Source organism: Lutra lutra, chromosome 1 (genome assembly GCF_902655055.1).
Source record: "Lutra lutra chromosome 1, mLutLut1.2, whole genome shotgun sequence".
In the NCBI taxonomy this organism is placed as follows: Eukaryota; Metazoa; Chordata; class Mammalia; order Carnivora; family Mustelidae; genus Lutra; species Lutra lutra.
In genome coordinates, this window is record NC_062278.1 from 18,914,339 (window position 1) to 18,929,418 (window position 15,080).

The following is a 15,080-nucleotide window of genomic DNA, read 5'->3' on the forward strand; positions in this document are numbered from 1 at the left end:
TGTAACAAGTTTTCTAGATAAGCCTTTTTCTTCTTCCAATGTTCTAAGATTCATTGTTTTTGCACCACATCCAGTGCTCCATACAATACGTGTCCTCCTTAATACCCGCCACCAGGCTCACCCATCCCTCCGTTCCCCTCCCCTCTAAAACCTCGTTTGTTTCTCAAAGTCCACAGTCTCTCATGGTTCATCTTCCCCTCCGATTTCCCCCAATTCACTTTTCTTTTCCTTCCCATAATGTCCTCCATGTTATTCCTTATGCTCACAAGTAAGTGAAACCATATGATAATTGACTTTCTCTGCTTGACTTATTTCACTCAGCATAATCTCCTCCAGTCCCATTCATGTTGATACAAAAGTTGGGTATTCATCCTTTCTGATGGAGGCATAATACTCCATAGTGTATATGGACCACATCTTCCTTATCCATTCGTCCGTTGAAGGGCATCTTGGCTCTTCCCACAGCTTGTGATTGTGGCCATTGATGCTATGAACATTGGGGTACATATGTCCCTTCTTTTCACTACATCTGTATCTTTGGGGTAAATACCCAGTAGTGCAATTTCAGGGTCATGGGGAAGCTCTATTTTTAATTTTTTGAGGAATCTCCGAACTGTTTTCCAAAGTGGCTGCACCAACTTGCATTCCCACCAACATTGTATGAGGTTTCCCCTTTCTCCACATCCTCTCCAACATTCATTGTTTCCTATCTTGTTAATCTTTGCCATTCTAACTGGTGTAAGGTGGTATCTCAATGTGGCTTTGATTTGAATTTCCTTGATGGCTAATGATGATGTATGTCTTCATTGGAGAAGTGTCTCCAATGTCTTCTGTCCATCTTTTGACATGATTATCTGTTTTTTGGGTATTGAGTTTGAGGCGTTCTTTATAGATCTTGGATATCAGCCCTTTGTCTGTAGTGTCATTTGCGAATATCTTCTCCCATTCTGTGCTTTGTTTCTTTGTTTTGTTGACTGTTTCCTTTGCTGTGCAGAAGCTTTTGATCTTGAAGAAGTCCCAAAGGTTCATTTTCACTTTTGTTTCCTTTGTCTTTGGAGACATATCTTGAATAGATAGGTCTTCTGAGGCAAGGGAAATAAAAGCAAAAATAAACTACTGGGACTATACCAAAATAAAAAGTTTCTGCACAGTGAAGGAAACAATGAAAACTAAAAGGCAACCTATGGAATGCAAGAAGATATTTGCAAATGATACATCTGATAAAGGGTTAGTATTCAAAATATATAAAGAACTGAATCAACTCAATATGCAAAAAAACAAGTAGTCCAGTTAAAAAATGGGCAGAAGACACGAACAGATATTTCTCCAAAGAAGACAGAAAAATGTCCAACAGACACATGAAAAGATGCTCAACGTCACTCATCATCAGGGAAATACAAATCAAAACTACAGTGAGATATCATCTCACACCTGTCAGAATGGCTAACATCAAAAACATAAGAAACAACAGGTACTAGTGAGGATGAAGAGAAAAAAGAACCCTTGTGCACTGTGGGAATGTAAAGTGGTACAGCTACTATGGAAAACTGTATGGAATTTCCTCAAAAAATTAAAAAACAGAACTATCTATAATCCAGGAATTGCACAACTGGGTACTCACCCAAAAGATATAAAAACACTAATTCAAAGAGATACATGCACCCCATGTTTATTGCAGCATTATTTACAATAGCTAAATTATGAGAGCAGCCCAGTGTCCATTGGTAGATGAATGGCTAAAGAAGATGTGGTAGATCTATATATAATGGAACGTTACTCAGCTATATAAAGTATGAAATCTTGCCATTTGCAACAACATGGATAGAGCTAGAGGGTATTATACTAAGCAAAATAAGTCAGTCAGAGAAAGAAAAATACCATACGATCTCACTCATATGTTTGCTTCATTAAGAAGCAAAACAAGTGAGCAAAGGGGAAATGAGAGAGAGAGAGAGAGAGAGAGAGAGAAACCAGGAAGTAGACTCTTAATACAGAGAACAAACTGATGGCTACCAGAGGGAAGATGGGTAGGGGGATGGGGGATATAGGGGATGGGGATTAAGAGTACACTTATCATGATGAAAATAAAACAAAACAAAACAAAATGATTTAAAAACCCAATATTCTCAATAATTAGTCCTGTCCTGTTCTCATCTGTAACCTAAAGAACTCAGGCTATACTTGGTGTTCTCCTGTTCTCACCTCATCAAGTCTATAGCTTCTTACCTTGAAGAGCCTGTTGGTAGTAGACAAAGGAGACACTCCGGCCCAGTTTCTTCCACTCTAATCTGGAGGAAATGGTCTTCTTTGGGGATTTACAGGCTAAAATAACCTCTAGGAACAACAACAAAAATACTTGTTTTCTAATTGTCCCTATGAATTTATATTTTACTTAAGTAAATTTTTAAATAGCATTTAGGTATTCCTTTATAATTTAATTAATTGATTCATTCATTCACTCATAAATTACTTCAATGGGCACCATGATGGCTTAGCCCAAAGATGAACCAAAAGCATTAGAGCTCTTCTCCATAACAACTGCATGACACTAGGGTACTGACCATAGTTTGTGAGCCTCAGTTACCATCTGTGAAATAAGACAGTATGTCACAGAGTTGTAGTGAGTCTTCAAATACAGTAATACATGCAGAGTGCACATGCCTGGACATGGTAAGTAATTGAAAAGTGGCAGTTATGATAATTATTTATCATTTATCTTACTATTCCCAGCCTCAGTCGTCAGGGAGTTTATAGCCTAAGAGAAGAGACAAATAAGATAATGTAATTTTATTCCATTGTGATAAGAGCCATGAGTGCCATGGAGGTAAACAGAGAAAGGCACTCGGTGCAGCCTGTGGGATCCACAAACATGCCATCAACATGCTGTGTCCTCACTCAGACCCATTCTTTGATAATCCTTTCTGTGGATATATTGATACAAACCTGATATGATCTCCTATTAAATCATGAATTTCTATTTCTTATCTCTATCCAGATAAATTTTGAGAAGATTTAATCTTGGCATCACATTTAACTGCCTCACTGTAACTCATTTAAATCACTTTATTGCAGGAAATTTACTATACTTACGTCATTAAAAATTCCTGGAACCTCCGAAGGAACCCCTCTTTTAACTATCCAAACAAGATGACTAGCCATGGTGCGGGTGGGGGTGGGCGGGGGAGCCCAGCACTTACCTACCAGCTGCTTTGAGTTGACAAAAGGAAACCTCTGGTTGTAAATATTTTTAAAGTACATTTCAGTCACGCTTCCTAGAGTGTCACCTTCATAGTTCTGAGACTTTTTTTCCTCACAATGCATACAGTTTTGTTTTTTTTTTTTAATGCATACAGTTTGACCCCAAAAGCACACATCTTTGACTAGAGGAGAAATTATGTTCAAATCCTTTCCATACCTCTGATTTTGATGTAGCAGATTTAATGCCATTAAAAAAAATTCAGGATATTACATGATATGGTAGATTAGAAAGCAATACTTTTATTATCCCAGGTTTTATTAATATACACATAGATGTGGACAGAAAGCTTATAAAAATGTGTACGAAAATATGAACCCAGTGATGATTTCTATGTGATAGAATTATGGTGTTCCTTTTTATTATATATAGTTTCTAATTTTCCTTTTAGTTCCACACATATTGCTAGAAATAGAGAAATAGAATACAAGGTAATGGAAAACAGAAAATAGGACAGAGAAAAGAAAGGCAAGGGAAAGAAAAAAATCCACAAAATTGTTTTCAAGGGTGCCTAAAGTTTTTAGAGCAGGTTTTACATGACAAAGGACATCATTTTACAGACATGTTTACAATTATGCTACAAAGACAAAATGTGTGCTGAGGGACTTGTCTGAGGAAACACGGTTCTGTTCTGTTGATTAAGGAGAATGGGTGGTGACTTTCCGGAGTCTTGAGTTTGAGATAGGTTTCCTTCCCGTATTTTGTTGAGTTTCCAACAATTAAACACACACCCACACTCATTTTTAGCCCAAACGCTTTAGTCTTAGGAATAAATTTGTATTCAGTCACATTGTTTCTTATATTTAACTACATGAACAGACACACACACACACACACATACACACACAAACACACACACGCATGGCCTTTTTCACCAGGAAGATATGACTTTTGTCCTCATTGCTCTCTGGAAAACCTCTGCACAAATTATATCAAAAACAAAACCGATGGTTTTCTTAAATGCAATGACACCACTCCTGCCTCACTCACAATGACCATGGAAGATGTGAAGTGATGGTATAGGTCATCCTCAGATGTTGAGTACGTGTGTCCAGCCTTGTTCCTGAGCTATTATCAGTGAGCAAAACAAAGATCCCCATTCTTTCAGCTCTCACACTTTGCAGGGGAAGTAAGGCACACAAGAAACATCATAGGGGTGCCTGGGTGGCTCAGTGGGTTAAGCCTCTGCCTTAGGCTCAGGTCATGATCTCAGAGTCCTGGCATCGAGCCCCATGTCGGGCTCTCTGCTCAGCGGGGAGCCTGCGTTTCCACGCCCCCCCAACCCTGCCTCTGCCTGCCTCTCTGCCTACTGGTGTTCTCTCTCTGTGTGTCAAATACATAAATAAAATCTTAAAAAAAAACTGTTTAAAAGAAAAATCATAAAGTGAATTAAATGCTACATCGGGAGGTAATGAGTGCTGTACTCTACTCTGCTTAATAGAACAGGGGTGTTAGTGTACAATTACAAAACACCTGAGTGGTCAGACTTCAACTCATTTAGAGAGTGATCCATTTGACTAAAGACTGAAAAAAAATAATTAGGATTCCTTAGAATGTAAGAACATATTTCCTAGAATTCCAAGTTGGAGTTCACCATGTGTTTCTTTGGGACACTCCAAGCAAAACCATGGTCAGTGCCTCGATCTGAAGGTGCCAACACTGTGACCCCCGTAACTGGGGGTCAGTAAGTCAGCTGGAATCATGGGGTCAACATCCGAGGATAAAGAACCAGATGAACTGAGAAGTTGGCTACCATGGACTCTCCTCTCTATTTTCAGTGAAAATGCACGACCAGCATAATCTTGTATGCAGCCCTTAGGATTATTATACCATAAGGTAGTAGTTTCAGGCATGGCCTTTTGGAGTCAGACCTCCGCCATACACTGTGTGTGTGCTGTTGGGAAAATTACAGCTTTTGAACATTATACTCACATTTGTTTGTTTGTTTTTAAAGATTTTATTTATTTTGATAGAGATAGGGGGAAAGAGAGAGAGAGCGCACGAACAGGGTGAGGGGCAGGGGAGAAGCAGGCTCTCCGCTGAGCAAGGAGCCCGATGAGGGGGGCTCAATCCCAGGATGCCGGGATCATGACCTGAGCCGAGGTCAAATGCTTAACCGACTGAGCCACCCAGGCATCCGTATCCTCACATTTGTAAAAAGAAAGAAAATAACAGTACTCATCTCATGAAGTCATTGTGAGATTAAGTGAGGGAATACATTATTGATACACTTGGTGTCTGTGGTACTTCGTACATAGCATGTGCCATCAATGGTTATTATTGCTTTCACCCCTGAGAAACTTCTTTTAGTTGTAGTTGTAAGTACGCCTTGACATGATAGAAATCCTCACTTTCTACAACCCAAATTTACCTAAGAATCACTCAAATTTGAGCTAAAACCTGTACCTTTGAGACAGCAGGATAGGATACAGACATAACTCCTATTTTCGCAAAATAAGGCATACTAAAACATAAAAATGCTTCAATTTCTTTTGTTAAGATGATCATTTCATTCCCAAAAATATGTTTCCTTCGGGTCGAGGAAAGATGTTTCTTTCGTTTAGAAAAAGCATATAAGCAATAATATTTTCATGTAGCAAAACAGTCATTTTAGGAATCACATCGCTAGAAATCACTGTGAATTTTAATTTTTCTAGGATTCTGTACTGCTAATTATCTTCTGATTTTATTCTCTGTGCTCAAGTTAAAAATCATCAAAATCTTATGTAATACAAAAATAGAATTGCTACAACCAACACAGTTCTGAAAAATTACCAAGAAATTACTTCTGTGAAGAAAAGCATGCTATTAAACTGATTCATAGCTCGCAGTGTTGGACATTCTGCCTAGAGGCTACTCATATAATTTATAAGCCTAGCAAAGCTGCTCTCACTTCGGTCTCGTTCTGTTCTTGGCACCACTATGGGAAGTGATACAAAACAGCAGTACTGCAAAGAAGGAATTAATTCATGATTTGTTGACATCAGAGAGACAAGAGGCGAAAAAAAAAAAAAAAAAAGAAAATAAATGAATGAGGTGGAACATACCTACACATACACACAAATCACAAGATATTTTAGACTTTAACTAAAAAAAAAGCCACTGCATAAAATATGTTACTACTAAAAATGTGGAAGAAGATAGAAATTCATTTTTGCTTTAAGGAGAGCCAAGTTGGAACAACTGGGGCACATATAAAATAGAATCAGAATATACATCTTTTTCTTTCAAAAATTTTTTATTCTATTTAAGAGAGAGAAAGAGACAGAGACAGAGAGCATGTGAGTGGGGGAAGGGGCAGACAGACAGAAGCAGACTCCAGCTGAGGGCAGGACCCCTCCCCCCACCAACGCCCCCACAATGTGGGGCTCTATCTCAGGAACCTGAAATCCTGACCTGAGCTGAAACCAAGAGTCAGATGCTCAACCGACTGAGCCACCCAGGTGTCCCTATAATTCTTAATTAAAAAGAACAGAGGAGAAACAAACAAACAAAAAATAAAAAATCGGGCGCCTGGATGGCTCAGTGGGTTGGTTAAGCCTCTGCCTTCGGCTCAGGTCATGATCTCAGGGTCCTCGGATCGAGTTCCGCATCAGGGTCTCTGCTCAGTGGGGAGCCTGCTTCCCCCCCTCTCTGTACCTGCCTCTCTGCCTACTTGTGATGTCTCTCTGTGTGTCAAATAAATAAATAAAATCTTTTAAAAAATAAATAAAAATAAAAAATACCTATTCAGGAGTAAGACAAACATTTGGCTGCAATAAATTAAAGAAGGATTTTATAATATTAAAAAAAAAACACTCATTAGAAAATAATGTAAATGGCACACGATTTTAGTTTGGAGTGATGGAAATTTTTGGAACTAGACAGAGGTGGGAGTTACACAACATTGTAAATGTACTAAAAGCCACTGAACCATTCACTTGAATGTGCTGATTTTATGTTATGTGAATTTCACCTCACTACTTTTTTTTTTTTTAAGTAATGTAAGACTGTAGAGTATAACTTTGGCATCCTAACTGAGATAACATGCCATAGGACTTGGGTGGTGGTGGAGGGGTAGGGATGTATATTCATGGTACCAGTTGGGCCCTACAGTGAGAACCTTCAGGAAAGTACAGAGTAGGACAATTCACTTCTTTCGTCCTTACAGAGTCCTGGCCCATCTTTCCCTCTCACTGCATGGTCCTTCTTTTGGCCTTTCTGGTCTCCTTTTCAACACCATGTCCAGCCCTGTCCATCCTCTCCACAAGTGCTTCATAGACCTACATCACTCCCAATCATTAATTTGTTCTTCCCATGTCTTTACACTTAAAACTAATTCATGATAAAGAGTGAGTGTTTTTGAGCTTTATCATGTAATAGATTAGGACTTCATTAATTGAAATAGTTGTTCCAGTAATTTGTTATCAAGTGATATGTTACTTGTGAATGGCAGGCTGATTCTTATTGTAGCATATTTTTACTGATGAAGCACTTGTAATACAGTGGGCTGGGCACTATTATAAGTCCTAGCTAAATACTAATTTACTTAGTTTCTTCCTACCCACAGTTCTCTTCTTTATCTTTGTCTCTTTTCCTTCAAACCTATCTCTTCCAACTCCAGGAACCTAAGACGTGCCTGAAGACAAGAGCTCAGACACATTTGACACTTGTTTCTTAAATGTTTACAATCTCTGGCTCAAACGAGCATCACACTTAGGATATGGTAAATCTTCCGGTTGCCTAGTATTACTGTGTTCTGGGTAAAAGAGATTTCATAACAGTAGTAGGTGGTCAATATTTGAAGCAAACTTATAAAAGCCCTTATAAAGTTTTCCTTGGGTATTAGAGGCTTTAAAATTTTTTTTAATTGTGGTTAAATATATGTATCTTAACATTTACCATCTTAACACTTTTTAACTTTTTACCATCTTCATGATTTTTAATAATTTAGTGTTACGTATATTCACATTGTTAGGCAACCAATCTCTAGAACTTTTTCATCTTGAAGAAGTGAAATGTTATACCCATTAAACAACAACTCCCTACTGTAAATATATTTAAAAAGTTAAATATATAACAAGATGGCACCCCAAAATAGGCTATATATATATTTTTAAAGATTTTATTTATTTATTTGACAGAGAGAGATCACAAGCAGGCAGAGAGGCAGGCAGAGAGAGAGGAGGAAGCAGGCTCCCTGCTGAGCAGAGAGCCTGACGCGGGGCTCGATCCCAGGACCCTGAGATCATGACCTGAGCCGAAGGCAGCGGCTTAACCCACTGAGCCACCCAGGCGCCCCCAAAATAGGCTATATTAATGTCATCTTAAAAACATGAAGTAGAGGGGTGCCTGGGTGGCTCAGTCAGTTAAGTGTCTGCCTTTGGCTCAGGGCATGATCCCAGGGTCCTGGGATGGAGACCCGCAGCAGGGTCCTGGGATCGAGACCCACAGCAGGCTCCTTTCTCAGCGGGGAGCCTGCTTCTCCCTCTCCCACTCCCCTGCTTGTGTTCTGTCTCTCTCTCTATCTCTGTCAAATAAATAAATAAAATCTTAAAAAAAAAAAAAGAAACAGACTCTTTACCCCCCCCCCCCCCCGCAAAAAACAAAAACAAAAAACATGAAGTAGAGTGGGGTTTGCAGCATTAATTTCCATTTACCATATCCAGCTGGCTGGAAACTTTGCAGGACCTCCATTTACCAGTTTCACAAATTAGATCTGCTTTGCTGCAGATAATATACGCAATTAGAGGCCTTCTTTGTACATTGGGTCTTTCATCGAATGTCCAAAATTTCCACTGAGGCGGTGGAGAAAGTTCTCCAGCACAGAGCAGCATTTCGGAAGGAAGAATTAGTGTGAGGGAAGGCAGATAGTCCAACAAATAGATAACATCACACACGTCATACTTGTGAGTCATTTGAACAACACAGTCCGTGAGAAGCATAAGTTACTCTACCTTGATATTCTATTGCTGTGACCACTTGATGGTCTTTTGGGGCAGAGAATCCATAGGCCTTATGATCTGAAAGATTAAAACAGATAGAATAATTAAAATAGCGCCAAAGACCACTTGCAAATGTTTGAATGGAATGCAACATTAAGGAAAACTGGCCTCAAGTTTGCTATTTCACACATGCATAACCCATAAGTTTTAAAGTATCAAAATAAGAAAAACCAAGGCAAACTATCTATGTCTCTTCCATTTTCTGTATTGTGGTTTTCTGCCCTCCTTTCCCAAAGCAAAACCCATGGATCTGTCAGGGCCCCAGGACAGACAACACAATTTGACAAGCCTGACTGTGAAAGGCTTTTTTTTTTTTTAAGATATATTTATTTACTTTAGAGAAAGTATGAGCAGAGGGAGGGGCAGAGGGAGAGGCAGAGAAGCAGACTCCCCGCTGAGTGCAGAGCCTGAGTCTGGGCTAGATACCAGGACCCCGAGATCATGACCTGAGCTGAAACCAAGAGTCCAACGATGTGCAATGGACTGAGCCCCTCAGGAGCCCCAGGCGGCTTTGTCCTTAATTTAGCCCAATATGCTCTAGCGCTTAAGGTATATCCCCTTTAAGATAAAGGCTAATTATTTAAGGGTTTAAGTTGCTTTACAAACTTATCCCTGATTACGCCTACATCATATAGAAATGGGTCATTTAACGTATTTTTGACTAGGAAAGGTACATATAACATATATTGTATATAAACCTTGGATATACACATATGATGAAAAATGCAAGCAGAACATCTTTATTTTTCTCCCGAACATTTCAATGATTTTTCCAGGAATGGTCTATAGGATTGAAATGACTGACCAATTATGGTGGCTAATGTGATCTGAAAATAATATGACAACGACGATGAGATCATCATCACTTTCATAAAGTTAAATAGAAAATTTCATTTTTTAAAAGATTTATTTATTTATTTCGGGGTGGTGGAGTGTGCAGAGGGAGACAGAGAATCTTAAGCAAGCTCCACGATGGACGTGGGGCCAATCTAACAACCCTGAGGTCATGACCCCGAGAGCATGACCTGAGCTGAAACCAAAAGTCAGACCCTTAACTGACTGAGCCAACCAGGGACCCCAACAACAGTTAACATTTATTAAGCACTTTGGTGTTAGGCAACACTCCCAGTGCTTTGCAAACATTAACTCATTGAACTCTCACAACAATTCTCTGTGGTCTCTGTGGTCCAGTACCATTATTTATCCATCTGTTTTGCAGGTGGGGAGACACCCAGAGAGGGTAAGAAATTTTGGTCAAGGTTATACAAGTAGTAAGTGGTGGGGCTGGGATTTGAGCTCATCCAGTAGCCCAAGTAGTTTATTACTGTAGGACTACACCAGCCCCCACATCGTGCTTCCCCACAAGCTGACCTATGAGGAAGCACTGCAGATTAGCAAGGATGCCAGGTGGAAAGGTCCACTGATCTAATGAAGATGGGATATGGTGAGAAATTGGTGGTTATAATGAAGGCTAAGGACTGGCTCTGAAGCACAATGGGAAGATGGAAGCTGGGCGGTTGTAACTGGAGAAGTTGCACGTCATGGTAATCTCTGCAGGGAGGCTGTAGTTGAGGTTCCTCCATCTTGACACTATTAACAGTTGGAACCAGCTCATTCTTTGTTGTGGGGGGCTGTCCGGGGTACGGCAGGACGTTTTGTTGTATCCCTGGCTTCCGCCCACTACGTGCCCATAGAACCTCCATCTACCCTATGGTCAACCCAAGTCATGACAACCAAAAATGTTTCCAGACCTTCCCAAACGCCCCCAGGGAAATCACACTTGGTGGAAAACCACTGCTTTATACTTAACAGTGAGGCTGCTTTGAAGAACCAGGAATAGAAATAAAGAGACTAAAGAAGGACCAAAAAACCATGAGTTCAAAAAAAAGTTCCTGTGAGATCAGAATTTCTTTGGTATAAAATAATATATTACACTTCTGGGAAGGAGAGAAAAGTGTTTCACATAGCACGCCATTTTTGATTTATTCGTCTGTAGGGACACGGACATGTAAATTATGACACTGTGCTAAGACTTCATTGGTCCTTAGGAATACATGCTATTTGGGATAACTTTTCTTCTCTTTTTCTCTCCCTTAGAAGCCTGGACAGCAAATATAGTTGTGAATGAAATGAAAGCTCTTAGAAACCTAAAGGCCTTAAGTGTCTAGTTCTCCCGTCTAACACTGTTCAACTATTCAGGTTCTATATCTCTAAATTGCAAACCTCTTCACTAGACAAATCAGCGAAGCTGGTGTCTATTGGGAAGAATGTAGAACTGGGCTGATTGCTTTTATTGACAACTGTAAATCTGTGCGTATAAAGAAGGGACCTACGTGGCCCAGTCTTAGATGTCAGGTCACCAAAGGGTGATTTCAAAATACAACTTTTGCTTGTGTATTAAAAAAAAAAAAATTATGAATGGGTCCAAGCCAACTTTTTAATATCCCCCTTTTCCCTTTTCCATATACTCTGCCACATACCAGACTATGTCCCATAATCCTCTGAACCCCACCCTCACCCCATATGCCTTTCTTTTCCAGTTCCTCCTCTCCTTCCCTAGTTTTATTTTGTAGAGCGTAAAGAGGTCCAGATCTTCAGAGAGCCAGAGGGAGGGAAGACACTAAGCTCGCCAAGCCAGGAAAGCCAGGACCTCCTGCGTTCATTCTGTGTTACACCTACATTTAAATGACACGATCGCGGAACGTTTATCCGATGATTCCGATTCCAAATCATTATTCTGTGAAACTTTCAAAGCACACTTTGAAAAATCCTCTTTTCTCCTTTAGCAATGTGTAAATTAGTGCCCTCAGAGAAGTTCTGATTGTGACAGGCATTTCTTGTGATTTTTGACCTCTTTTCGTTGATTTTTTTAGACAGAACAATGAAGACTCATATTCCCTAGAAACCAGTTGAGGGGAAAATCTGGGCAAAATAGAAAAAGATAATCTTTGTTCCCTCCACATCATCATATCTTTGAACTTTTCAAACCCTGCATTGCCTACTGAGAGTGTTTATTTTCTTCGGCCGGTTTGGGTCGTCTTTCATTTGAGGCGAATGTTAGTCCGACCTGACATTGGAGGATTTAGGACTGGGTCCAAATATTTTCCCCTTTTCTCAGTTCCAGTTTCTTACTTGCTAAAACACCCTTAAAGAAAAATTTCTTAAATTTTCAAAAATCACTTTAAAAGTTCTATGTAAAAAATGGCTGTTAACTCAGGGATTTTATTAATTTCTTCAAAACTTTCATATGTATATGTTTGAATAGAAAAAAAAAAAAAGTCCCAAACACCAAAAAAGAGAAGATTCACTGAATTGACAAAACTATGAACGCAAAGCAATTATAAAGAGGATTGGTTTTAGTAAATTAATAAATAGGTACTATTTCTTGGTACCTGAATATTTATTTCTGTGATTTTAAGTGTTTTCTAGCTATGCTGCTTCCTCTGGTTCTATTTACTTCAAGGTTTGCTTTTTAATCAAGTAAAACCACTTAAAATGTGTGGTCACCTATGATGAACTTATTTAAACAGAAAGTTCTGAATCTTAAAAAAATAATTATACATTATAAGATTTCTTTCTTGTTTTTAGCCTTTCTGGTCTTGGAATTCAGTTGTGTGTGTGTGTGTGTGTGTGTATTTTTTTAACTTGAACCCAATGACTTTATGAAAACAAAATGTTGGATTTTGTACCAACATTTCACTAGCAGATGTTGGGAAGAGTCTCTGCTGGCTCCTTTCTTGACTGATTTTTATTTTTTGTTCACCTTTCCAGAGTGAGTTAAAAAAGAAAACAAACAAAAAATCGTCATGGAGGTCTGCTAGTTGAGGTCAACAATTGTCTTAAAGTTAGCTACAAAACATCTTTAATAGTTTTGGATGTGTTCCAAAATCATGGGCAGAAGTTCATAAAATGAGGTTAAGAGATGATTATTTCCATAACTGCTAACAACTCCAAGTCAAGTAATCCCTAACCAAACAAAATCTTTTGTGTTTCTTTACCTTCAACTCTAAGAATAAAATTTCTTATGTTGTCTATCAATCATCTAAAATATTCTCGTGTGACTAAGAATCATTTAGTATGACTAAGAATAAATATTTATATTTATACCACAATTTTTAAATCTACTATAAGAGTAGTATTTAAAGTAACACTTTTAATTGGAAACATGATGAGGGAAAATTGATGTGTTACAGAGGAGCACATTATAGAGTACCATGATAAAAGCAAGTTATAAAAACCATGGATAGGAGTTATTTTGTAAGTTTTCAAAAATGAAAATTAATAGCCATGTGGTTTTGACCATCACTAATAAATAATTATTGTATTAACAAATATAGAAAAGATGCACAGGGCTAGTAGTAACAGATAAAATAATATTACCCAGTATTTATTTATTTTTTTTTAAAGGAGACTTTTTATTTTTATTTATTTTTACATTTTTTTTAAAAGGAAGCTTTTTTTATATTTGCATTTTTAAAATTTAAATTCAATTAATTAACCTACAATGTACTATTAGTTTCTGATGTAGAGTACTTTAAGTATTTAGTATGGATAAATATTTATAGGGTAAAATGTTATCACAATGAAGTAGGAATCAGGAGTTAGGTTAATATACTCATCTATCTCACTATGATTCGACCATAGTAGGTCTAGAGAGTAGGGAGAGGGGGAGAGGATAGAGGGAAGGAGAGAGACGGAGATAGGAGGAATGGAGGGGGAAGGAGAGGGAAAAGAAGACAGAAAGAAACAGAGAACTGTCCTTCTAGCCTCTCACACTGGACATTCTGGCCCTTTTTTTTTTTTTTTTTAAAGATTTATTTCTTTATTTGAGAGAGAGAGAGAGAGCATATGTGAGCAGGGGGAGAGGGAGAGAAGCAGACTCCCCGCTGAGCGCAGAGCAGGACTAGATCCCACAAACCTGGGATCATGATCTGAGTCAAAACCAAGAGTCAGTTGCCAAACCAACTGAGCCACCCAGGCAATCCTTCAGGCCCTTTCAATGAGAGAAAGGGAAACCATACCGAAATGCAAGGAAAAATAAAAAATGTGCTTGGCTTTGGAGCTACCTGTTGCTGGTGTTCTGGTGAGTTAATGATGACCTAAAGAATTAAAGAGTGATTTTGACTATGAATAAATTTTCCCCTTAAGAACCTAGTATCTAAGTAAGATGTGACTCCTCTGTGTTAAAATCCTCACTGGACAGGTGTGACGACTGGGAGAGGTCCTTGCTCAGGGTCACAACGCTAGAATGCAGAGAAGCAAAGATGCGCATTTACATCTAGTTACTCTGGTTCCACAGACCTTCCCCCCTCCCTCCCATTCTCAGATTGGCACAAAGCATTGCAGAGAAAGACATACCAAACACGACTCTGTCAGACGCTCTGAAGATGGCTTCACACCCTTTTCAATCTTTAGGGTAAAGATATTGTGTAGAGAGTATATAATGAATTGTCATTTAACAGAAAACTGTTAATGGGCAAATATTTATGGAGACTGGACAAGTAATTTGAATAACACTTGTATATTTATTAAATACTGAACAAAAATGGTATGTCTCCTCCTCTTTTCTGTTTTTTATTGTTTGTTTTTAAGTCATTTGAGTTCTAAAAGATCGGTATTTCAGAATTGCATCCACAGTTGTTTTCATATAAGTTATATGCTTTAGTAAATTTAGGAAAACTTTCAAGGCATTCTGTTACCCAAACAGCTGAATGATTAAATTTGGGAGGTGATATTAGATAGAAATGAAATAAGGGAACTAAATTCTTACAGTAAAATAAATTCTCAAAAAAATTTTTAAAGTGTTCTTCAAGCACATCTTCAGATTTAACAGTGTCCTG

General features: G+C 38.5%; 1 protein-coding gene across 1 annotated transcript in view; it reads right to left on the bottom strand.

Annotated features, from left to right (window-relative positions):
* Window positions 1-15,080, bottom strand: part of JAM2 (junctional adhesion molecule 2) — a 65,019-nt gene that overhangs the window by 17,474 nt on the left and 32,465 nt on the right. Inside the window, exons 2-3 of the mRNA XM_047721624.1 lie at window positions 9,193-9,258; window positions 2,227-2,334 (exon numbers count right to left, since the gene is read on the bottom strand). Of these exons, the coding sequence (XP_047577580.1) occupies window positions 2,227-2,334; window positions 9,193-9,258 (174 nt within the window). The remainder of the gene's footprint in view (window positions 1-2,226; window positions 2,335-9,192; window positions 9,259-15,080) is intronic.